The sequence below is a fragment of the Mytilus galloprovincialis genome, chromosome 2, assembly GCF_965363235.1.
Source record: "Mytilus galloprovincialis chromosome 2, xbMytGall1.hap1.1, whole genome shotgun sequence".
NCBI classification, from domain to species: Eukaryota; Metazoa; Mollusca; class Bivalvia; order Mytilida; family Mytilidae; genus Mytilus; species Mytilus galloprovincialis.
The window spans coordinates 96,465,121-96,491,864 of record NC_134839.1 but is presented as its reverse complement, the minus strand read 5'-3'; the positions used below and the strand labels follow the sequence as shown (position 1 = coordinate 96,491,864).

At 33.0% G+C, this 26,744-nt stretch overlaps 1 protein-coding gene across 3 annotated transcripts in view; it reads left to right on the top strand.

The window, feature by feature from the left end:
• The first annotated feature begins 14,132 nt into the window (after positions 1–14,132).
• Positions 14,133–26,744, top strand: part of LOC143065003 (secretin receptor-like) — a 46,670-nt gene continuing 34,058 nt past the window's right edge. For 2 of the 3 annotated variants that reach the window (XM_076238259.1, XM_076238254.1), the window contains exon 1: positions 14,133–14,234. In XM_076238259.1, coding sequence (XP_076094374.1) covers positions 14,225–14,234 — 10 coding nt within the window. In that variant the 5' untranslated portion in view covers positions 14,133–14,224. Of the gene's footprint in view, positions 14,235–25,400; positions 25,488–26,744 lie in introns of those variants that run through there. The other variant, XM_076238262.1, reaches the window with a different exon arrangement.

Below are 26,744 nucleotides of genomic sequence, written 5' to 3'. Positions count from 1 at the left end.
TATTCATGTTAAAGCTATAAGACTTTTTGCATTAGGTTGCAAGCAATATGACGTTGAAAAACTAACCGGAAGTGACCTTTTGTAAACCGGAAATAGCTAATGTTTTGTAATAAATTATTGTAAAAATATGTAAAATCATATATTTTTGAAATCAGCGTCAAGTAAACTATAAAACAATACCGGAAGTAACATCTTTTGAACCGGAAGTAGAAAATTATCTCCCTTATTTATATCTTTTTTGTATAGAAACCTTATATTTTTGGAATCAGCGTACAATACGCTGTCATTTGACGCTGAAATTAATATTTTAAAACCAAATTTAAATATTTTCATATCAAAATAGACCCTAAGGCTAACTGGGGGAAAAACCTTCAATTGCTCTCTGAACAATTGGTTTTTAATTTGTTTTATTTTTGTTTTCCAAAGATGAAATCAATTCCATAGTAGACGATTAATCTAAAATATGTGGTACTTGAAGTTACATGTGTTTATTTAAATCGTGCTGTTTGTGCGGTCAAAATAAAAGAACCGTATATTAATTTGTGATATACAGACCGTATATCACCAAGGTCGACAATGTGTTTAATGAGTTTTATTTCTGGCGCCAAAAAAGACTACAGGTTTCCGGAATTTTCGGCGTCGCTCCGAAAAACGTTTTTTTCCCAAGGATATTTCATTAAGGACGATTGTTTGAGTTGCAGTATAAAGAGAATAATTATATACGAGCATTGTCTCAAAATATGATTTGTATTTGTACTCGGCTCAAAACATAAGCATTTTAAAGCCAACTTTACGGTATGGATTTTTGCCATACTTGAAGAGACCATAATTATGATATCCTATAAATGCCTACATCCACTTCATTTGAACTCGGGTGGATAGTTGTCTAATTCGCTATCATATCACATCTTCTTATATTTTTATAATAACCAGAAAAACCTCTAAAGGCATGCATAATAAAAATAAATAGAAACTAAGTATCGTTAAATTAGAATCTAGATCTTTGCAATAACATGAACTCTGTTTTAACAAGAATTAAGTGTAAAATATAGTTGAGAAGTACAAAATGTATTTAGAAGATACACAACACAAATAAGATGGCAACAAATAGCCTTTGGTAATAGTGAAATCAGTCATACCAGCTGACCACAGTTTTCTCATTGATAAGATTGATTCTGCATCTCGCATTTCCAAACAACAAATGACATATCAGTCTGAGAATTAATATCTAAATTACAAAACGTATCAGCAAAAGAATATTTCATAACCAATGTCGTAAAGGAATTATGCTCTGTATTCTGGTAGATTTTCATCAGATGTGGTCAAATTCATTCTTAGTTGTTCAATCTATTCGGCATAAAACGGAGCTTACTCTTATTAAGAAGACATCAAAACGGAAGTTTGACAAATAACTACGAGATGCTGTCTGACTGGCATGAAAGATTAAATATTTTATCGACTTTATGATAATTATAAGGTACATCCGGGTATGGTATCAGCAATTTATCTGAAAATAAGATTATCTTCCTTAAGAACCGATATAAAAAGGATAATGCCATTTCTTTGAAATGAGTTATAATGCTTTAATCGTTCAATTGAAACAAAAGAGAACTAATTGGTTATAATAATAGAACCTTGTTTATAAACATGCATGTACATTTGAGTGATATAAATCGTATCAATACATTTCTATTTAATCAAAAGTTGTAAAGTATGCTTCATGAGAAGACCATCCCATTTCATTATTATATAGAAATAAGAAGATGTGGTATGAGTGCCAATACGAAAACTCTCTCATCCAAGTCACAATTTATATAAAGTCAACCAGTATAGGTCAGAGTACGGTCTTCAACGTGGAGTCTTGGCTCACAACGATCAACAAACTATAAAATGCCCAAAACATGACTTGTGTAAAACCGTTCAAACGGGAAAACTAAAGGTCTAATCTATATAAAAAACGAGAAACTTTTATGAGACAAATCAACAAACGATATGGTTTCTTAAAAAGTTGTGTAAAAATGAAGATCCCATACAGTTTCTTACCTCATTCGTAAAAAAAGGAGACCAAAGTTCAAGGATTTATATATTCACTGGTCACTGAAATGCAAAACCCATACCGTTAAGTATGCCATGAACAGCCGACGGATACCGAACTATGTATGAAACTGTCCAAAAACTAACTTGCTTGTTTCCTTTAGTTTCCAAAAATGAAAATAAATCTCTATTCAAAGATCACAGTACTGACTCTCATATTTATTGTTAAATGTACTCTCAAAGTTGCAATTTCATCCTTTCTAGTAAACAAATGGTGAAACGAACGTTCTTCCATAAGAGAGGATACAATCTAGCTTACCTAAATTCAAAGATTAATGTCTCTTTCACGATTAATACAACCAAGTTTCCCAAACTTCCAGGTGGACTTTTCTTGCTCAACTGTCGACAGTTATCTTCAAGAAAGAAATCCTTTTCTGCGATGGTAAGAAACATACATGTACATACTAATATTTGAAAGTGTTTTGGCAGGTAGTGAGTACTGCAACTACTACGGACCGTTCAATATAAGATAAGACTGGTAAAGCGATATAAGCAAAATATAATTCGAGAAAAAAACTCATTATTTCAGTTATATCAAAATCAATGTCAACCAAAGCAACTATACATAAAATAATTCTGTATTATCGCGCCATTATATTTTTGTACAAGAAACACAATAAAATTTAGCGCTCACAAACATGTTCAGAAACATATTCACTCCGCAACATTTTTAGGTACTTATTTCTAGTCGTTACAGTAGCTTTGTAGCTTGTAACTTTCTGTCATATTTGTTTTTCATTAATTGTCTTTAAAATTGAAAATGGAAATGGGGAATGTGTCAAAGTGACATTTTTTTTACATGAATCATAAGATATGTTTCTCATTTCTATATACCCTCTTATGAATATGTAACATCAGAAAATCCATTATAAATATTTACAAAACATCTAATCGTAAATTACATGAAGCAGCTATTGAATTGTTTTACATAAACAAAAAGGCGATCATGATTGATAACCTCGCGTTCGTTTGTTAAACGTTAAAAAAAACAACAACAGTTTGCTCTCATATCTTCTGAAACTCATTTGAAAAATGTAACTCATACAAAACGATATTTTATTTGGGTGATTGAAACAATGAAACCTTATCATGTTGATAATGTCTGTTTTCAGATCGTTTGTCTCACACAAAAATTAAATCTTTTAATCATATCACATTGACAAAAAGTAAAATCACAAAAATACTGAACTCCGTTATCATCCTGAACATGCATATGTTTCTACCAATGAACGGTAAACATCTATCAATCAATCACCATTACCTATTGTTGTATATAAAAAAAAATAAGTAAATGTGGTTTGATTGCCAATGAGACAAACTATCCGCTTAAATTCATATGTTATAAATAAAACAAAGAGTACGGTGTTCTCTCACATGCAAATAACCAATAACTGTAAAATATCCGGGCATACACCGCAAGCACGTGCACACATTATTTTGTCTTTTTTTTAACCAGTTTTGATTTTACTGAATTTAAAAAAAATGAAGTACAAAATATTGGAGAAATGGCATGTCATATACACGTTGATAATAGTGTTTCAAAAAGCCCACCTAAACATTAAACGAACAAAACAAAACCAAGCCCCAAAGATAATTCAATTTGGAAAAACCTTCCTCAAATTGCAAAATCAAAAGCTCTAAAACATCAAACAAACGAAAAACAACTGTCGTATTTATGACTCGAACAGGCATTCCTTACGTAGAAAACAGTGGATATATCAAGTTTTATAGCTAGCTAAACCTCTCACTTGAATGACAGTCACGTTAAATTCCATTATATAGACAACAACGTGTGAATAATTAAACAGATATAATAGGTACACATGTAAAAAATAAATAGGGGTACAGTAGTCATCATTGTGTTATAATCTTAATCAATATTAAAACAAACACATATAGCAACAAAGTAAAAACATAAAGACATATAGACAACGCACAATAGAAAAATGAAAGACAATAATACAAAAATTGACCACAGCACAACAAAACATTAGCGGGATGCATATTAAGTACTTAGTCCCGCCTAGAGGCGATAAGACATTACCTGACAAAGGAAAAAAACTAGTGGCAGTACTATCATACCCAATATTGATAAACTTTTTATTTTTTTCGTACATATAGCTGTTATATGTGTTATAATAAGTAGTTTGTTGATACGTTCATTATTAGCAATACTAGAATTGTACTTAAGCCTTGCTAAGTTGTTACAGCAAGGAGGGTATGTAATATCACGTACCCTTTTGGTTACAAGAAATATTTTACATAGATAATTTTACTTCAGTTTTAATTATAACTGTGAATTTTCCCATAAGGTATTCTTATGATTAAACCTGTGTCGGTTTTATTATTAAATATTGAAACGGCCTATTTCTATGTACCATATTCATTGAGGGTGGACAGTGAATTGATTTATATTTGTTTTGTAAACATATGGTATACCTCTTGAGAAAAGCAAACATTATTTGACCACAACGGACATAAAGTAGTCGAATTAATTATAAATGACTTTACAATATGTATTGATAAATATTTGTTTAATATGGCGTTCTCAATTTAGGAACAAACTGGACATTACTAACTTACTTTAAATGTATATTTATATCTCGAGAGAAAAACGTCAGGTCATTTCAGTGGTCAAAAACTTTTAATAAAAAAATGTATTTATTTAAGTTGGTAATTCTATTAAATTTGAAGATGAAATTACACTTAATGGCGTCAACTTTTATTACCAGTTGAATTTTGTAATCCCATGACAAATATTTGCTAAAAAGGATGCATGGTTATTGATTGTTGTTGAGCGGACATTGAAGCATTCATTATCAACAAATTCGGAAAATTAGCCATTTGTCATTCTTTCTTTATGTCAAACTTAAATCAGTGCCGCTTTCATGCCACTTTTTAAATTAACAGAAAGGTGCAAATTTTGGGACGCGTCTCCTTTTATATATTTGTTATAATTTAGTGAGAAGGCTTTATTTTTTACAAGATCTTAATGCTTTAAATTTAAATGTCGTACTGTCGATTTTTAAAGCAGGGCACTATTCAAATATGACGGTCAAGTTTGGGAATGGATAGTTAAACAGTAGACAAGAGAGAGAGAGAGAGAGAGAGAGAGAGAGAGAGAGAGAGAGAGAGAGAGAGAGAGAGACGTAATTACCAAGAGAACGTTTAAAACTCACAATTTGAAAAAAAACTGAAAATGCAATTGCTAAAAATAACGACAGAAAATACTATATCGAATACTAACGCAACGCATGGGTCATTGAAAACAAAGGGTAATTTGAGGTGCCCTGGTAGGGTGACAGATCCAGATCAACAAGTGGCACCCATCAAATTGCCCATGGTATCTATCAATTTCATTTGGTGATTGAAATGCTACAGTTTGAGAGTTAATTTTCAAAATGTAGATAATGCAAAGAATATGCATATTTATAAATATTTGCCTTTGAAGGTTTTAGCAGTTTTTGGTTTGATGATTGCTGTGTTTGGCCTCGGTTGTACTGTGTCTTAATATTGACAAAATATGCTTGCTTCGCCGGAATTCATATCTTACAGCAAGATCAAGACGAGCATTTTCCTCTTCTTAAGCTTTACTTGTTTATATTTTCCAGTCTTTTCGGCATTTTTTAAAATGTGCTAACACGAACAATAAGTTTTATTGATATGGGTTTAGTGTTTCTTTGTAGACGTAAACAGCTATGAAGATATTTTTATCATTGTTTTGTAGTCTGTTGTAAATAAGTTATATCCGATATAAAATAATTTTGTCTATAAATATCAATTTTAGCCACTTTAGAGCACACAGAGATTTACTAATATCTGATGTTTAAACAAAGTTATTTGTTTGATTGCATTGGTGTTTGAATTACTATTCTTGTATTCACAATAGAAGCTTTCAGGATAATACTTGTAGGATACAGAATCAATAAAAATAAAACACAAGTATTGTTCGTTAATGTAAAAATGTTATAAAATGTATTATAAATCACAAACTCAGATGTACAAGTTTTGTGGGAATATTGCAAGTTTCTTTTATAGACTCCTTGATGTGAACGAACTCGTAAAGACTATATTCTTTGAATTAAAATTCTTTATGGACTTCAAAGTTTCTAGATAGATCTAAATGTTCTAATTTAAAATATAAATATTGTCTATTGCCCTTAGGGACTAGGCGATTGTTTAAAGAGGTTTGCTTATGTGATTGAAAGTGTTAAAAAATAAAATTGTATTATCAATTAAATTTTGAACAAGTGTGAAGTTCAATCTGAATTAAACGAAAGTGAATATTTTGCATACATGAAAAGCAGCAGGTTTTATTCGACAAACTGTCCATTAAGACTGTAGTAACGAAACAAGAAAGCATAATAACAAATAATAATAACTAGATTTGTAATTGCTAGCAATAACGGATGGCACCCTTCCCCCCATTGCCAGGTGAGCGGCAGCCATTTTGAAAATTCTAAAGTCAAAGAGTGCATCTACAGATGTCTAGTAACATTTTTGCAAAGTTTCATTAAGTTTAAAGCATTTTAAATTTTTGCTGTTTCCATGGTTACGGCGGCCATTTTGAAAATTCCAACTTCAAAATGCAACTCTGCTTATGCTAGCTACTATTCCTGTTAAGTTTCATCCAGTTTGCAGCATATTAATTTTTTTTGTTGAAATTTTTGACCTTTTTGCATTGTTTCCATGGTAACAACAGCTACTATTTTGGAAATTCCAACTCCAAATGCCACATCTTACAATGTTGTTCATCGTTACTGTGAAGTTTCATGAAATTTGGAGCACTTTGAGATTTTTGGAATTTTTGGTGTAGTTTCCATGGCAACAAAGTAGTTCCATTGAGAGCCAAAATCATTCAAAACCTGTATATAGTGGGCACCTACATTCTATTAAAATATAATGATTCTGAGTTAAAGCATATCCAAACAGTTCACCAAAACCAAAAACTAGATTTTTTCACATTTGTTCTGTTTCCATGGAAACGGTAGCCATCTTGAACCATTCCATGCTTCCTGCAACTCTGCACGTGGGGGTCCTTATTATAGTAGAGTTCCATCGACATTGGTCCATTGGATTTCAAGAAATCCCCTGGACAAAATTTGTTGCAAGAAAAATAATAACTAGATTTGTAATTGCTAGCAATAACGGATGGCACCCTTCCCCCATTGCCAGGGTAACGGCAGCCATTTTGAAAATTCCAAAGTCACACAGCGCATCTACACATGCCAATGGACATTGATGTAAAATTTTAAAAAGTTTGGAGCATTTTGAAAATTTTGAAATTTTTGCTGTTTCCATGGTAAACATTTCCAAAATTCCAAAGACATGTGCCACTTTGAAACATGCCATGTTACATATCCATGTAGTTTCATTGAGTTTGACCTTCCTTGTTTACGGAGTAAATGCTACTTTAAGGTTTTCCCATAGGGTTTAATGCTAAAGATATTTAGTTTCCATGGCAATATAGTAGTTCCAAAGATTCCCAAAATCATCTCAAACTTGTATATGGTGGACACCAACAATATATAAAAATTTGATGATTCTAAGTTCAGGCATACTCAAATTATTCACCAAAAACAAAAAAAATATTTTTCACAAATGTTCTGTTTCCATGGTAACGGTGGCCATCTTGAAAATGCCATACCCCGATTGCAAATCTGCATATGCTGGTTAACATTATGGTATAGTTCCATAACATTTGGTTCATCCAATTCCAAAATATAAGCTGGACAAAAACAGTGGAAGAAAAAAATAATAAGAAACTAGATTTGTAATTGCTAGCAATAACGGATGGCACCCTCGTCCCCCCATTGCCAGGCGAGCGGCAGCCATTTTGAAAATTTCAAAGTCAAAGAGTGCATCTACACATGCAAGTCATCATTTTTGTAAAATTTCATTAGGTTTGGAGCATTTTGAAATTTTGGACAATTTTGCTGTTTCCATGGTTACGGCAGCCATTTTGGAAATTCCAACTTCAAAATGCAACTCCGCACATGTCAGTTACTATTCCTGTAAAGTTTCATCCAGTTTACAGCATTTTGATTTTTTTGGAAATTTTGAACATTTGTGCTGCAACCATGGTTACAGTAGATAATTCCAAAATTCTAAAAGCGTACATCTCTTTGCCACATGTCATGTTATATATCAATACAGTTTCATTTACTTTGGTGCACTACTCTCTGAAAAAATGCTGATTTTATGCATTTTTCCATAGGGTCAATGCAAAATTTGGCCCCAGTTTCCATGACAACGGCGGCCATTTTGAACTATCCAAATATTGTCTTGACATCTTGGCATACTGGAGAACATTTTCATAAAGTTTCAACCAGTTGGATGTTATAACGAAAGAGTTAGAATTTTTGATATTTTAGCTGTTTCCATGGTAACGGCAGCCATTTTGAAAATTCCAAAGTCAAACTGGAAATCAGCACATGCCAGTTACCATTCCTGTGGAGTTTCTTCCAGTTTGGAACACTTTGATTTTTTTCGCATTTGTGCTGTTTCCATGGAAACGGCGGCCATCTTTTACCATTCCATAGCAAGGTGCACAACTTCAAATGGGGGTCCTCATTATGTTATAGTTCCAACAATATTGGATCACTCAATTCTTAGAAACACGATGGACAAAATGTGTGGAAGAATAAGAAAAATAACTAGATTTGTAATTGCTAGCAATAACGGATGGCACCCTCGTCCCCCCATTGCCAGGAAAAAGGCAGCCATTTTGAAATTTTCAAAGTCAAAGAGCGTATCTACACATGGAAATTATGATTTTTGTAAAGTTTTATTAAGTTTGGAGCATTTTGAAATTTTTGACATTTTAGTCATTTCCATGGTTACGGCGGCCATTTTGAAATTTCTAACTCCAAAATGCAATTCTGCCCATGCCAGTTCTGTAAAGTTTCATCTAGTTTGCAGCATTTTGAATTTTTTGAAATTCTTTATATTTCTACTGTTTCCATGGTTGCAGTTGATAACTCCAAAATTCTAAAAGCAGGCATCTCATTGCCATATGTCATGTTATATATCAATACAGTTTCATTGATCTCTATGCATTATTCTTAAAGAAAATGCAGCTTTTATGTATTTGTCCATAGGCTCAATGTTAAACATTTCCATGACAATGGCGGCCATTTTGGAATTTCTAAATATTGTCTTGACATGTAGGCATACCAAGGAACATTTCCATAAAGTTTCATCCAGCTAGGTCTTATAATGAAAGATTTAGAATTTTGAAAATTTTTCACTTTTTTGAAGTTTCCATGGAAACGGCGGCCATTTAAAAAAAAAATCCAGAGTCAGATGCACAACTTCACATGGGGGTCCTCATTATGTTATAGTTCCAACATTATTGGATCACTCAATTCTTAGAAACACGATGGACAAAATGTGTGGAAGAATAATAAAAACTAGAATTGCTATTGCAAGCAATGGCGGATGTCACCCTTCCCCCCATTGCCACTAAGCGGCAGCCATTTCAAAAACTTTTAACAGTGAATGCACATATTTGCATGGCTATACATTTTTCTGTAAATTTTCAGTACATTTAGATCATTTTTAAGAACATGACATTTTTGCTGTTTCCATGGCAACGGCAGCCATTTTGAAATTTTCAAAGTCAAAAGTCTCATCTATACATGCCAGTTTAAAATAATATTAAGTTTCATAAAGTTTGGAGCATTTTGAAAATATTTGACATTTCTGCAGTTTCCATGGCAACAGTGGCCATTTTGGAAATTCCAACTCCAAAAGTCTCATGCAGACTTGACAGTCAACAATCATAGTAAGTTTCATTACTTTTTGAGCATTTTGAAATTTTTGAAATTTTTGACATTTTGGCTGGTTTCTATGGTTACACAGACTATTCCAAAATTCTAATGGAAGATACCACATTGGTACATGGGAGGGACCATACCATCAAAGTTTCGATCAATTTGACCTACCATTTTAAGAAAGTAAATGCCACTTAAAGGTTTTTGGACCATTTTGACCTGTTTTGCATTGTTTCCATGGTAACGGCAGACATTTTCGAAATTCCAACGCCAAATTCTTTATCTACCAATGTTGCTCATCGTTACTGAGAAGTTTTATAAAATTTGGAGCATTTCCATATTTTGGAAATTTTTGGAGTAGTATCCATGGCAACATAGCAGTTCCAAGGATTGCCAAAATCATCCCAAAGCAGTATATAGTGGGCACCTACATTGTATTAAAATTTAAAGATTTTAAGCTTAAGCATTCCCAAACAATTCACCTAACTCCAAAATTATATTTTTTCACAATTTTTCCGTTTCCATGGTGATGGCAGCCATTTTTTTAGTTCCAATGTTGGAAAGCAACAGGAAAGTCAGGGTTCCTTGTTATAGTGCACCATCATTCAGATTGGTTCCTGTGGCTCTGAGAAAGCGGGCGGACAAAATTAGGTGGAAGAAAAATAATAATAACTAGATTTGTAATTGCTAGCAATAACGGATGGCACCCTCGTCCCCCAATTGCCAGGCGAGCGGCAGCCATTTTGAAAATTTCAAAGTCAAACAGTGCATCTACACATGCAAGTCATCATTTTTGTAAAATTTCATTAAGTTTGGAGCATTTTGAAATTTTGGACAATTTTGCTGTTTCCATGGTTACGGCAGCCATTTTGGAAATTCCAACTTCAAAATGCAACTCCGCACATGTCAGTTACTATTCCTGTAAAGTTTCATCCAGTTTGCAGCATTTTAATTTTTTTGGAAATTTTGAACATTTCTGCTGCAACCATGGTTACAGTAGATAATTCCAAAATTCTAAAAGCGTACATCTCTTTGCCACATGTCATTTTATATATCAATACAGTTTCATTAACTTTGGTGCACTACTCTCTGAGAAAATGCTGATTTTATGCATTTTTCCATAGGGTCAATGCAAAACTTGGCCCCAGTTTCCATGACAACGGCGGCCATTTTGAACTATCCAAATATTGTCTTGACATCTTGGCATACTGGAGAACATTTTCATAAAGTTTCATCCAGTTGGATGTTATAACGAAAGAGTTAGAATTTTTGATATTTTAGCTGTTTCCATGGTAACGGCAGCCATTTTGAAAATTCCAAAGTCAAACTGGAAATCAGCACATGCCAGTTAACATTCCTGTGGAGTTTCTTCCAGTTTGAACCACTTTGATTTTTTTCGCATTTGTGCTGTTTCCATGGAAACGGCGGCCATCTTTTACCATTCCATAGCAAGGTGCACAACTTCAAGTGGGGTTCTTCATTATAGTTGAGTTCCATAAACATTGGTAGGTTCAATTCTGAGAACTCGCGCGGACAAAATGTGTGGAAGAAAAATAAAAATAATAAGAAAAAAAAGAAACGTAGAATAACAATATGTCACCCCAACTCCGTTGAGGGTGCCATAATAAGAAAAAAAAAGAAACGTAGAATAACAATATGTCACCCCAACTCCGTTGAGGGTGCCATAAAAAAGAAATGTAGAATAACAATATGTCACCCCAACTCCGTTGAGGGTGCCATAATAAGAAAAAAAAGCAACGTAGAATAACAATATGTCACCCCAACTCCGTTGAGGGTGCCATAAAAATTGTTGACACATCAAATGCATGTTAACTGTTGAGTCCTGTATCTTTGCATTGTTGTTGTGATATACAAATAATCGGCCACGTTCACTCTGTGTTTTTGTTAGATGTATTTCTATTTCTATACATCTGATGAGTATAGCCTTTTTCAACTGATTTTCATAAACCCCGCCGCATTTTGTTTGTATGTCCATGTCCCTAGTCAGGAGCCTGCAATTCAGTGGATGTCGATTGTTGATGTGTTACATATTTGTTCTTCGTTCATTTTGTATACATAAATTAGGCAGTTAGTTTTCTCGTTTGAACTGTTTTACATTTGTAATTTCGGGGCCCTGTACAGTTGACTAGGCATAATGGGCTTTGCTCATTGTTAAAGGTAGTACGATGATCTAAAATGTATAGTTGTTAATTTCTGTGTCATTTTGGTCCCTTGTGGAGAGTTGTCTCATTGGCAATCATACCACATCTTCTTTTTTATATTGCACAAGGTTATGTTATTTCTCGAATTGTTTATGACGTCTTTACATTAAATCCATTGGATGTTGGGTGTGTACTGATTGATATTATAGTCTTAGATGCATTTGAACTAGCTGCCAGTCATTGCGAGTATTCTCAGATCTGTACTTAGTGCCTTTTTGTTACGTCCACTTTATGTTATGTTTTTGATATATATATTTCTATTTGTATTTATTTGATGATTTATGCCTTTATCAACTGCATTTGATAGTTCGTTCTTTTGCTGTTCTGATACATCACTGGCCAATGTAAGGGGAGGGTTGGTATCCATATAGCATGTTTAACCCCGCCACATTCTGTATGTATGTGCCTGTCACAAGACAGGAGCCTGTACCTTAGTGGTTTACGTTTTTTGCTGTGTTACATATTTTTTTCTTCAATTTTTTGTTCATTTACTAGGCCGTTAGTTTTCTCAATTGAATTGTTTTACATTTTTGATTTCGGGGCCTTCTATATCTGACTATGTGGTATGGGTTTTTCTCATCGTTGAAGGCAGTACGATGACCTATAGTTGTTAATTTATGTGTCAGTTGGTCACTTGTGGAATGTTGTCTCATTGGCAATTTTACCACGTCTTCTTTTTTATAAGTCAAAAATTGGTTCCCAATTGAGACTGCAACATATCGACGTACGATAAATATGCCATTTGTTGTCACTTTTGTAATTAAAGACATCAAGCTTATATATTTTATAATTGTTATAACATTAAACTTAACCTAGATAAAATGATTTACAAAATCATAAAATTATATATACCAAAGAAAGTATTCAGATGCATGACTGTAATGTAAACCCAGAAATAAAACTGAAACAAATTAGATGAACTCATTTTATCCCTCAGTGGCAATATTTATAACAGAAGGATTTGCATATACAGAGAAAATTATAAAGAAGATATTATTTTCTCGTTAGACAGATACATCTGTTTTAAAACTAAACTAAAAATTGTTTTAACATTGTGGTGACGTTTAACATAAATAGTCATGGTTGTTTTTCACCTTTATATTATCTTACGGATGCTTTAAAAATGATACAAACATATTTATTTTTGTCTTTGATAGAGAAATCAGCATTAGGGCTTTCAAATCTCATAGTAAACAGCTAGAAACTTATCGTCTTCTCTCCCGAACTTTTTATTGAATAGTTTCAAATTGCAATTATAAGTCAAAAGATTCGTATTTTTGTCCATTATAATTCTTTCACAACCTTGTCTGTATAGTGGTAACTTAGCGCTACAACTATTGTTTTCTTGAAAAATGTTTTCTTGACTAAAATGTCTCATCCCACACAAAAGACTGCTAACGATACTTTTGAATTGTTCAAATACATTATATGAAGATCTACCCAATCCCCATATGAGTTCTTTGTCCCTTACCCCTCCTATTCCACTTAAAGTTCTTAAAATAAATTTGTGTGTTACTGTTGTTCTGAAAGTAAGATTTTCTTTTAATTTGTCAATTTGATCATTTCGAAAAAAATATCAATATCGTATAACAAACAACAAACTTGGTTGTCAGTCTGACTTGGGTTATTTGGGATCGTCAGAGTACTTGTTACACATTAATGTGTAACTCAGGTTTAAACGTCAGACCATTTATTGATGTTTGAAAACACTACGAAATAATAGTCCATATTTTTGTTTAAACTAGGTATATTCCTTATCAAAAGTCTGTGGTGATTGAATTTTCAATATCTATTTTCATTTCAATTCTTTTAAGTGTAAAATTCTTCAATAAGTTGTTTCAATAAGATCAATGACGAACTGTTCCAATTAAAAAAGGGACAATTAAAAAGGCAAACATAACATATAAAGACAAACTTATCATATCGTTCACGTAAGGTAACTGTTTATATAAAAGTTTTAAAATTTACACACATGCTTTGTTCAAAACTTTCAATATAAGTCAATAATGGTTTGGTGTCATAGTTCAATCAAATACATATTTTGTATGCGCACAATAAATTCCAATTGAAGTAGATCTTAATATTAAAATATTGACAAAGTCAATGAATATTCTAACAGGATAGTATCAAGGAATGGCAGCAGGTAAGAGCTTTTTGTTATGATGTGCATTTTTTTTTTCAATTTCGGAGCTCTCCTGTGTTTGTTTTATACGAATTCAAATCTCTTTTAAAAAATGCCACAGGATTGTTCTGCAAAACGTTTTTGTGAAAATAGTGTTGGCAATCCCACTGGTTAAAATATTCCCTTTTTAGACATAGATTCCGCAATAAAATTATATTATATAGTGTGAGTATTTTAGAGAAGTTAGACAAATTATTTAGTTTTGTCTGTTTTTATCTATCATTTCTATTTTTGTGTATTTCAACTTCAAGGGCAACGAATATAACCGTGGTAAAATTTTTGATAATGTTTCTGCCACTACCATTCACTCTGACATCAACCAATACGAATTATCGTCTTTGTGAAGAAAAACGTTTTTCATATGTAAAATGAATAACAGTAATGGGTTACAAATGTATTCATTGATAATATAAACATCTATAAGACATTTACAGTTATTATTAAAGACCGGCACTACAATATGTGAATAATATAAATTAAAATCGAATCTCTAAAATTACTTTTTGTTATCAAAGTTAATGTAAAAGTTAAAGAATAGGAAGGACGGTCAATTAACAAATATTTATAAGTATGCTTCTGATTTTCAAACTTTCAAAAAGGATGAATCAGAATGTATGTGAATAACAACAAAAGGATGTTCGAGTCACATTAACATATTCATTTCTTACAAATTCAAATATGTACCCGTAGTAATAACAAAATTGTTTCCGTTTTGAAAAAAAAAAATACATTTAAAGATTGAAATCAAAGTCAATAAAGTTTTACATTTCCGAACTGAACGGTTCTATCACAGCTATTTTAAGCAACTTGTTTTTAATCAAAGATATATATAATCCAGCTTTCAAAGAGCAGCTTTTATTCCGACTGTATAACGCGATCAACTTTAGTTTTGTAGGTTCAACAAGTGAAAATGCGAGCTACTGCTCACTAATGATACCCTCTCCCAAATACTTGATGACGAACAGGACATTTTTGAGTGATGAATCTTACAACGCATCGAACGGTATAGCCTACTATTATAAACCCTTAAACCAACTTTCAAAAATCTTTGCAATGTTGTTCCAGAGAAAAACGTGACGAAAATTTTCAACTTGTAAAGAATTTGTGAATGAAGTGTTACCCTCACTGGGTGTATACGCAAACGAAATGTTTTGTGTTGTATGTGATTTGTGATTAAGAACTACGTGTTGTTCTTCTAGGTGTTTACTCAAACGAAGTGAAGTGTCATATGTTGCACAGGTTTTGGAAATGGAGTGCTACGCGTTGACTAACTGAGTGTATTCGCGAACAAAGTGTTGAGTATCGTAAAGGATTTGTTAATGGAGAGCTATTGGAATACACGCCGTACTTTAAAACGTGTTACTCTACGGAGTGTATATCGGATTTATGAATTGACTGACGTATGTGTTGAATTACTGAGTGTATTCGCAAACGAATAGTGTTACGTGCTGTATATGATATGTGAATTGAGTGCTACGTGTTGACCTACTGAGTGTATACGCAAACATGCTACATTTTTACGAAGCAACTTTTGAATCAGACAAAGAAATCTTTAAAAGATGATTTTAAAATATTTTTCTAAGTAAGACATTAATTTCTTTTGATGCTTAATTTCTTCAATTAATGTAGTATGTAGTAACATTTGCTACAGTTAAAGCATTGCATATGTTTCAAAATTAGTAGGTTTTTTTCAACTTAGACTGTCATCTGAACAGGTGAATATAATATTGAAGAGGGCAAAACGTTCAGAAGTGAATTGCTATTTTGTATAGAAGGTTAAATTGTCATTCTGCACCTTTTAAAGTCTTTGTCATATAAAAAAGGTTTGTCAGGTTTAGATGTGTCATAGATTTTTTTGTTTATGGCTTTTCAATTTTTTATATACATGTGAATACATAAGATCGTTAGTTGACATCAAAATTTAAAAAGTTTTATTGACATGTACCTGTCTATAATCATAACATCAAACACCTCAATACAATATAGGTATGTAAAAATCAGTAGCTTTGAATGGTCAATGTTTACCTAGTTAAAGTACATAATTCATTTGACGGCTTGAACTGTGATTAGATCATCATGTGTGATGTTTGACTTCATATAAATTTTGGTCAAAAGTTAACATTTACTGGTACTTTTGAATTTATCAAACAGACGCCAGTTTACTAATCAATTTTGATTTGTAACTTTGTCCCATCTTGTATTTTTTGTTTTTATCTCAAACTTGCAATACTGTAACAGGAAATACAAATTTCATTTCGGACTTTCTGTGGTGGGGATTTCGGTATGTGATTATAAGCATTTCATTTGCTAGATTCAATGAAATTGAAATGTGTTAAGATCAGTATGAACAGTTTATTAGTCATATTTGGATACAAAACACAACTGGAGCAATGCATTGATGTTCGAAGTTTTTTCAAAAGAACTTTTTCTCCAAGGGATATCTAAGAAAACATTACAATTTGATATCCTAAATGCTCGTCCTTTGCCCACAAACAGTATTGACGAATTATATTAAACTGTACAATGTACGCTTTAAAACATTACCGACTCAATTCATGCTTTTTTTCATCAAAATCCCGTTGGAACTGCTTATGAACAGTTCGAATGAAAGCTTGTACAGACTTGTAATATCAATATATTGTGGAAAAAAGTTAATGTCCGAAAGGAAAACAGTTCAACAGTTTCAATATTCAATTTGGCTCAAGTAATGTCTTAAAAGAGCAAGTAACGTTTTCTTTCTTTTCTTGTATAACTTAACACAAACACAAATATGACAGGACACAAACAATCTGCCTGCACTGTAAATCAAGTTAGGTTAAATTCATGCTTGGTTGCTGTCTCATTGATACATTTTCTTTTTGGGCCTAATGAAACATGCAGTTGATGTTACCATAGGTAAAATAGGATGTTTAAAATTGGATTTTTTGTTTAGTATCTGTGAGTTCAAATTCAATGAGAGAGATAGTGTCACCAATTTATTTTGAAATGATAAGACTTAGACTTAGTGTTGGAAAACATCCAGCACAATTGATGTAATGTATAAAGAAATCTTTGTTAAAATCAGCGGTATGTTACGAAATATGATTAGTCCCTGTTATACAATATGATAAAATTGAGAATGGAAATGGGGAATGTGCCAAAGAGACAACAACCCGACCATAGAAAAAAACAACAACAGAAGGTCACCAACAGGTCTTCAATGTAGCGAGAAATTCCCGCACACGGAGAGGTCCTTCACTGGCCCCTAAACAAATATATACTAGTTCAGTAATAATGAACGCCATACTAATTTCCAAACTGTACACAAGAAACTAAAATTAAAATAATACAAGACTAACAAAGGCCAGAGGCTCCTGACTTGGGACAGGCGCAAAAATGCGGCGGGGTTAAACATGTTTGTGAGATCTCAACCCTCCCCCTATACCTTTAGCCAATGTAGAAAAGTAAACGCATAACAATACGCACATTAAAATTCAGTTCAAGAGAAGTCCGAGTCTGATGTCAGAAGATGTAACCAAAGAAAATAAACAAAATGACAATAATACATAAATAACAACAGACTACTAGTTAACTGACATGCCAGCTCCAGACTTCAATTAAATTGACTAAAAGATTATGATTTCATCATATGAACATCAGACACAATCCTTCCCGTTAGGGGTTTAGTATCATACCATCATAACATATATGAGAAGAACATAACCCGTGTCATGCCAACAACTGGTTTTTGAATAAATGTGTTTAGTTCCGATGCAAAGACCCTATAAGTGAATCAATATTAACGCCAAAATATGCAATCTTTAATGACCTGACAACAGTATATAATGTTTCTATCAACATTGTTAAGAAACAAAAGTTTAAATAAATCTTATACAATCTATCGTTCAATTAAGGATGCGAAATGCACCCACAAAGGACACTCTTTACAACTAATCGAAGATTGCAAGACTAATAAAAGTCGTAGCGAAAGATTTGATAACAGATTTCCAAACATAGTTGAAGTAACAAGCAAATCATATACCTGCTTTCCTATATAAAACAGCAATATGCTTTTCAACGAAATTGTTTTTAGTGTCTGGTATATCTTGTTCCTAATTCCTTGGCAAATGAACCAATCTGTAATCCTGTTTCAAAGCGATTTATCATTAAACTTTTACATATTAGATATCACACATATTGACAATTTCAAAGGAAATGTTGTAAAGAAAGGTACACCATATTAACATTGACACCAATAGGAACTTAATAATCGAGTTAAGGCAATGAAGTGGGATCTTTGTCCAGTGATATAAAGATAATGTGACACGGATAGTTAAAAAAATGACAAGTAAAAAAATAAAAAGCTTCTAAAATTGAATTTCAGCCACACTGGTTATCTGAATGACAGCTTTAAAGCGCTGTAAACCACCGTTGTCGGTCACCATGAGAGCTTATTATTTGATTTTGATTGTACAAACGAAATGTCTACAAATGAATAGGAATATAGCTTTATTGTAAAACTTGGTTTGCGAGTTGAGATTTATTTTATAATTTTCTAGAAATAAGCTGATTTTGTCTTAAAATTTACAACAACAAAAAATGAAATAAGTTAAAATTGGTTAATTAATTAATGAATAACATAAAAATTGCTTTAAAACTTTTTGTATAACATATTTACTATACAATAAATGCATGAATTGGATTATTATTATAAAGTGTCATTTTTGTTGGCTGTAAATGTCACGGTAAAATGGAATTTTTCATATAACTACTCTACTGTTGACATACAGTATGTGTTACCAACGATTTGTTCTAGACAGAACAAGAACAAGATAGCAGGTGCTGATAATAATTCACTTTACCAATCTAATAATATGGTGGAAAATTGAAAAGATAAATATGAAGAAAATTTAACAATATCTAAAATAAATTTGATGAATAAAAACCTTGACAAAATATCGCACCGACCAGAATAGAAGAATATGAAGACTTTATGTGATGTGGTAGGGTGTCCAGCTGGAAATGTTGAATGCTTATGAACGCTTAAGGCGACTTTGAGGAGTCTTAGGTTTACATACATGGCTAATTCTTGTTGGATGTCTTTCGTGATTTCTACCGCTTCCCTTAAATTGGCATGACGAACAACTATGGTTGAAATAGAAGTTCCCTTTTCACAAATTTGTCACGTGCCTAGCAAACTCTATATCTAATATTTCAGCCGTTTTCCTGTAGTCAAGCCTACCAACAGCTGATGACGGACATTTCTTCACATGGTTTAGACAAGTAAATGTCAACATCTTGTACTGCATCAGACCTGTGACTACACTATGATAGAGTTTTAAGAGGCATGAAGCTAAAACAAAGTCACTTTTAAGTTTATTAGGTGGTGGTGAACATCAATCTTCTTGATCAAAAGTATCACCTAGATATGAATTAAAAGCACTTGTCGTGTTTTTCAGTAATAATGTGTATGGGGCAACATTTTCAGCCTCACTCCGTCTACGTTTAAATATGGGATCCAGTATGGCAGCCAAAATAAAGTCATTGTCCTCTTCAAACCGAGTCATTTTAGTTTCTATTGCGCTCTTCAGTTTTGTCATCATCTTAATGTACACATTTTGTTAGCTGATTCACTTTGTATACAGACCCAGAGATACAGGAATTGTAAGACTAGCACTTACATTGTTTTGTACCAACCGTGTCAAGTACTCGAATGGATCAAGAAGTAAGCTTAATTCATGAAGAATTTTCCTTTCGTAATTTGACAATTTAACAAGACTGTAAACTTTGTTCAATTTCTCTTCAGAAATTTCCAAATAGACTTGATGATTGATCATTGTTAGTTGGGATTTCCATCTCGTAACGTTTGTAGCTTGTAACTTGTTTTCACTTTTTAGCATTTCACTTGCATGAATTGATCTTCTAGCAAAATTGACAATTTTGAATGACTTTCCAATGACAGTACACATATGCGATGTACAGTCTTCTAACCCATCCTTTATAACCAGTTGTAGTGTATGAGCATACCACATGGAGTGTTTTGGTAATTTTTTTAATTTATCTTCGTTTTTATCATCACAATCTATATCTTCTGGTTTATCTTTTCACTATCATCATCATCTGTTGTGTCTTTGATTCCTGGCAAAGATGTTTTAAACGCCTTCATCATGTTTGAGGCATTATCTGTAACTATTGTGCATATCTTGTCGTCAGCAATTTCTAAAGCCTCGGTCACACCTTCCCGGATAGTACGAACGGACGCCTAACGGATGAAAATAAAAGTTGACAAAATTGTTATCCGTTGGGAGTCCGTTGATGTACTGACCGAATAAAACGGACACGTAAGAAATGCATAACGGACACACAACGGATATGCAACGTACGAGAAACGGAAACGTAGCGGACAGAACGGATGTCGAACGTACATTCAACGGACGAGTACCGCATAAAACGGACATCTAACGGAAGTGTACCGGATAAAGGATAAAACGGATGAACAACATATACGGAAAAATTAAAGGTAACAATTATGATACATGTAAATCGCATAAATATTCAAAATGTTTCTGTGTAACTGGTTTTGGTTTGTTCTTCAAAATGTCGTCAAAGGGCAGTTTCTGGCGTGAATAAGAGCTGCTTGATTGTGAAGACGTGCCCTTACTCTAAAATCAATTATGAATAATAAGAATTCCTGTGTACAATTTGGAGTTAAGTATGGTGTTCATTATCACTGAACCAGTATATATCTTTTAGGGGCCAGCTGAAGGACGCTTCCGGGTGCAAGAATTTCTCGTTGCATTGAAGACCTGTTGGTTACCTTCTGCTGTTGTCTGCTCTATGGTCGAGTTGTTGTCTCTTTGGCACATTCCCCATTTCCATTCTCAATTTTATGAACCTTAAAAAATCTAATTAGCATTTCTGAAGCGAAATTTTTTATTGGCATTTGTCCGTTTTCAGATCCGTTCATCATCCGTTTTATCCGTTATACGTCCGGTAGAAGTCCGTTTCATATTCGTTCAACATCCGTTTTATCCGTTAGATGTCCGTTAGAAGTCCGTTGGTGAATTTATCTGCCAGACCCCCAAGGGATGTATAACGGATACAAAACGGAAACGAAACAGACGAGTACCGCACAAAACGGACGCCTACCAGACGTTCAACGGACATTTCATCCGTTGGACGTCCGTTCAAAGTTTTGAACATGCTAAAAATTTTCCACCGGACAGAACGGACGTCGAAAGATAAAACGTACGCTTAACGGACATGCAACGGATATGGACGGACGTCTAACGTTGCATGTCCGTTAAGCGTACGTATTATCCGTCGACGTCCGTTTTGTCCGGTTGAAAATTTTGAGCATGTTCCAAACTTTGAATCCAACTGATGAAATGTCCGCTGAACGTCCGGTAGTCGTCCGTTTTGTACGGTTCTCGTCCGTTTTGTTTCCGTTAAACATCCGTTGGAGGTCTGGCAGATAAATTCACCAACGGACTTCTAACGGACGTCTAACGGGTAAAACGGATGTTGAACGAATGTGAAACGGACTTCTAACGGACGTATAACGGATAAAACGGATGATGAACGGATCTGAAACGGATAAACGCCAATTGAAAATTTCGTGTCAGAAATGCCAATTACATTTCTTAAGGTTCATGAATTCTTATTATTCATAATCGATCTTAAGGTAAGGGTTCGTCTTCACAATCAAGCAGCTCTTATGCAGGCCAAACACTGCTCTTTGGCGGCATTTTAAAGTACAAACCAAAACCAGTTACACAGAAACATTTTGAATATTTATGCGATTTACATGTATTATTATTGCCGCCTTTAATTTTTCCGTATATGTTGTTCATCCGTTTTATCCTTTTAACTATTTTGATCTGAGCGTCACTGATGAGTCTTATGTAGACGAAACGCGCGTCTGGCGTATAAAATTATAATCCTGGTACTTTTGATAACTATTATCCGATACGCTTCCGTTAGGTGTCCGTTTTACATCTGTTCTGTCCGGTACGTTCCCGTTTCTCGTACGTTGCATATCCGTTGCATGTCCATTATGCATAATGATTCGTTAAACGTTCGTTTTATTAGGTCAGTACATCAATGGACTATTCTGTCAACGGACAACTTTTATTTTCATCCGTTAGGCGTCCGTTCGTCTTATCCGGTAGGGTGTGACCGAGGCTTAATACCAACAGAGTTTCTTCATACTCGTAACGAATATTTTCTGCCGTATGCATCCCCTTAAAGCGTTTACATAAAAGCATAACAGAATGAGCTGTCCAGTCTTGAATGAAATGTCCTGTTATCCCCATAAATGCCCTCATTTGCCTGTTAGACCAAAGGTCAATTGTCAAATTTACACTTTTAGCTGATGACATGTTTTAAAAAAACTGCTGAAAAAAAAAATTATTATTTTATTTTGTTTCAAAAATTGATCACTTAATCATTAAGACATCATAAAGTGATTTTTAAAGGGATATAATAAATGTGTCATTAACGGATTATCTTGTTAAATGTATAAGAGCTCTTTGAGGACAAAATTAAGTTAAGAAGATTTGATTGCAATAAAACATTTTGATATTAATAAGGTGAAATAACGAAAACAGAGAGGACCACAGTTTAGTGTAAAATGATTGATTCCAATATTCTACACTATTAATGTGTTAATGTAAAAAGAAAGAGGATGGGTTCTAATTTTAATCCTTGTGGCACTCCGGATTCTAGTTTCACTTTGTCTGATGTTTCGCCTTCAACAACTACTACTTGGGTTTGGTGAGAAATTCCTTTATCCATTTTGTTTGATTAACTTCCGATGTCATAATGGTGCAGTTTATCGACGAGTGAGCTGTGGGACTAAAAGCTTTTGCGAAGTCAAGTATTAGCAGATCTGATTGTTTTCCGTTTTCCAGGGTTGTTTCGTTATGTCATCGATACATTCAAGGAGTTGTGTTTTGCATGATTTTTACTTCTGAAGCAATGTTGTAGTGGACATATGATGTTATTTACCTCTGCATGTCTATTTCATGATGTTATTCATGTTCTATTATGTTGTAGCAGATACATGTTAGGGATATTGGCCTATAGTTAGCTGCTGTGTATGTCTGGCATTCTTATATGCCGGATTGACAGTTGCAGTTTGCGAGTCGTCAGGTATTTTTTCTTTTCTTCTTTGTAAAATTGTATATGATGATTAAAATTGGAGCAATTTTGCTTGCTGGTTCTTTCATAATCTTGATGTTGTCTTGTCCAACAGCCTTGTACAGTTATAGATTTTTAGTTGTTTTTCCGCTCCATTATTTGTGATGATTATATGTTCGCTGTCTGGGTAATTTTCTGGTAGATCTGTCATGATCTGTCATGATGTTTTTCTTTTTTTTAAACCCCTTTACTGATTGGACGTGCAGTGGAGAAGTTGATCATTTAGAATATTTGCTCAGTTTCTAATTTCCCATTTCTTCTAAGAGTTGCTTCTCCATTTTTATCACTTTACTTTGATATAGGTCCAGAATCTTTTTGTTGGTGAACGCAATTCGATGTTTGTCATTGGATTGAGGTTCATTTCTGCATACACAATTTTATAGTCTGAAATTCCTGGAATGAAGTCCCGTCGTTTTACAAGTTGGTGATAACAAGGTCCAACGTGTTTCGATTTCTAGTTGGCTCTTGTACTAATTGAGTTGACAAACCAATTTTTAAGATAGCTTCTTTGTGGAGCTTATGTTTCTTATATGAGTTACATGAAATGAAGTTGCTAACCACGAATTATGAATGGTGATGTTTAAGTAACATTAAAGGTGAGAATATCTAACCAAACAATACTTAATCTTACAAGTGAACGATTACATAGCACATAAAGTTAAGCTGTGTTAGGTTACTCATACCCGTAAACATGTCATTCGAACAACGTCTCCTGATTCTTTATACCAAAAACATTCGTACGCGGACATTCAAGTGAAATAAACCCAGAATAATTATGTATGCAATTTCAAACTTATCAAGATAAAAAAACACAAAGATCACGTTTGTTTGGTTTTAATTGCAATTTTTTAAATGATAATATATCATCGACAATCAAACATATCTTTTTTTTTATGTTTGAAAATAAGATAAAGACTTATTATAGCTGTATACTGAAATCTCTGCTATCGCTAAGCTATTTAACAGTTGTGTACAAAGAAGTTTCACGTTTTCTTTTTTATTCTGTCACCACTTCCGGCAACGAAAGCACATGAAATTTAAATCTCTCACTATTGTCTTTTTTTTAAACGAGATTCATTACATACCTTTCTTTAATGAACTGTTGATAAATTTAGAAATCATTAAACAAACAGTAAGTTCCAACTTTATGGAAAAGTTGACTGAATTGATCAGTAATATGTCATTTGTTTTTCATTCGTGTTGTTGGTGGACGTATTCGAGCATTTGATTTTTTTCTAATTTTTTGGACTTCCATTTTTTAATTTGAGTTCTCTATTTATTTTGTTTTTGAGGGTTTCTAAAGGTTGAATTAAAAAATCGCTTCGGACGTATTGAATTTATAAATTGTTATTGTTCATCTGGTGTTAGAAAGGAAGTTTCTAAACAAAGGATTATCAAGTATAGCATTTATACAATGTCTTCATAGTCTATATTTATGTTTTGTAACTTAGTTTCATGTACAGGTTTTATCCTTTTTGCTTTGACTACGAACCCTCCTTTCCCTTCCTCATAGTAAACATACACCTAGTTGGGTAGCAATTTTTTATTTATCATAACGAAGAAATTGAGTTCAGAAACCAAAAACTGCCCTTTTGTATATTAGATGTATTAACCTTCTTATATTTATTTTTGTGACAAAGAAAATGCTTGATTTTCAGAATATATAACATTTTCTATATTATTAACAATTATTTAAAAGGAAAAGTCACAAATTACACAAGCTTTCCAATATACCCATTGGTCTACAGTCTTGTATAAACGATTTTGTATACATTTTTATGTAAGATCACACCTATCTCTTTTCTCAAAGAAAGTCTTACAATCATACAACAGGATAACGAATCTGCTTAAATGTGTTGTAAGTCAATTGCTGCTGTTGACAAACCCTGTGGAATATCTCATCGATGATTTATCCGATATTCTGAATACATGAAACTTTGTATAAATATCTTTCGCTTAATTATTTAGTCTACATTTGAAGATAGATCAGAGAATAGCAAATCTTATAGTGTGAAGGAATATATCAAATAATCGGTAAGTTGGATTTTTACACGTAATATTGAAATATGTGTTGATATGACATATATTTTCAAAACCACTACAGGAATAAACGATGAAACCTGAAAACTTAAATTTGACAATTATGATCAGATGCTTCTATTATATGTTACAATACTGTACCAAGTAAGGAATATGACAGTTGTTATCCATTCGTTTGAAGTGTTTGATCTTTTGATTTTGGCATTTGATTAGGGACTTGCCATTTTGAATTTTCCCCAAAGTTCAGTTCAGTATTTTTGTGATTTGACTTTTTTTTTTTTTTTTTTTATTATTGTCGGAAAGTATTAATAATAAGTTGATATTAATTAAACACTATATTAAAAGAAAATTCAAAAAACATACATATGTTCCAATAATGAAGATATCATCCTGTCATTAAGTAGAAACATCTCAGTATTTGTTGGGTAATCTTCATGGAATAATGCTATGATAAAGCCCCGAAAACCTTATTTTAGATAGTAAAAAGCTACAAGGCTTAACATTTGGTAGTCAAAACGCGCGTTTCGTTTACATAAGACTCATCAGTGACGCTCGGATCACAAATAGTTATAAAGCCAATCGAGTATCAGATACGATCTATTTAAATTAGATTCTGTGATCATTTGAAAATCTTTTCTCTCAAAGGTTAATACTGTCTTAAGAATATTTGAATATTGATCAAATCGATAAATATTGATTTTGTTCTAAATTAATTAAAACATCACTAAATACTGTGCAAATACCACTGTTGTTAGACTGTTAGTTCATGAGTACCATCAGTTCAGAAATTGTTCTTCTGCACTTCAGTGATTGACACCATAGTGTCTAAAAGTTCCATTTGATAAAGAAGAAAAAATAAAGCGAACTAATTTTCTAAAACCATACAACAAAGTTGAACCTAATTGAATTTAGCTATTTTTGTGTGACCCTTTTGGTAGCTTAGCTGTAAACGTTTTGTCACTGCGTATTTATGAATATATCCCTGGCTTTTAAATAATTGGCTTTAGTTTTCCTTGCTGACTATGGTAAATCTATTAAAGCGCTTTTGCCGCACGGAATTTACAAAATGGTTATACAATTATGAACGCAGTTGGTCCTACGTCCTTGCATGACTAATGCCTACTGATTGAGGTGCATGATAGTATAGTGTATTTATTAGTTTGTTTTGAATGACCTTTCAGTAACTACGAGTAGTCTGAGATTGGTACCTTGTGTATTATGTCTTTTGATTATTCTTTTTTTCTATTCTTA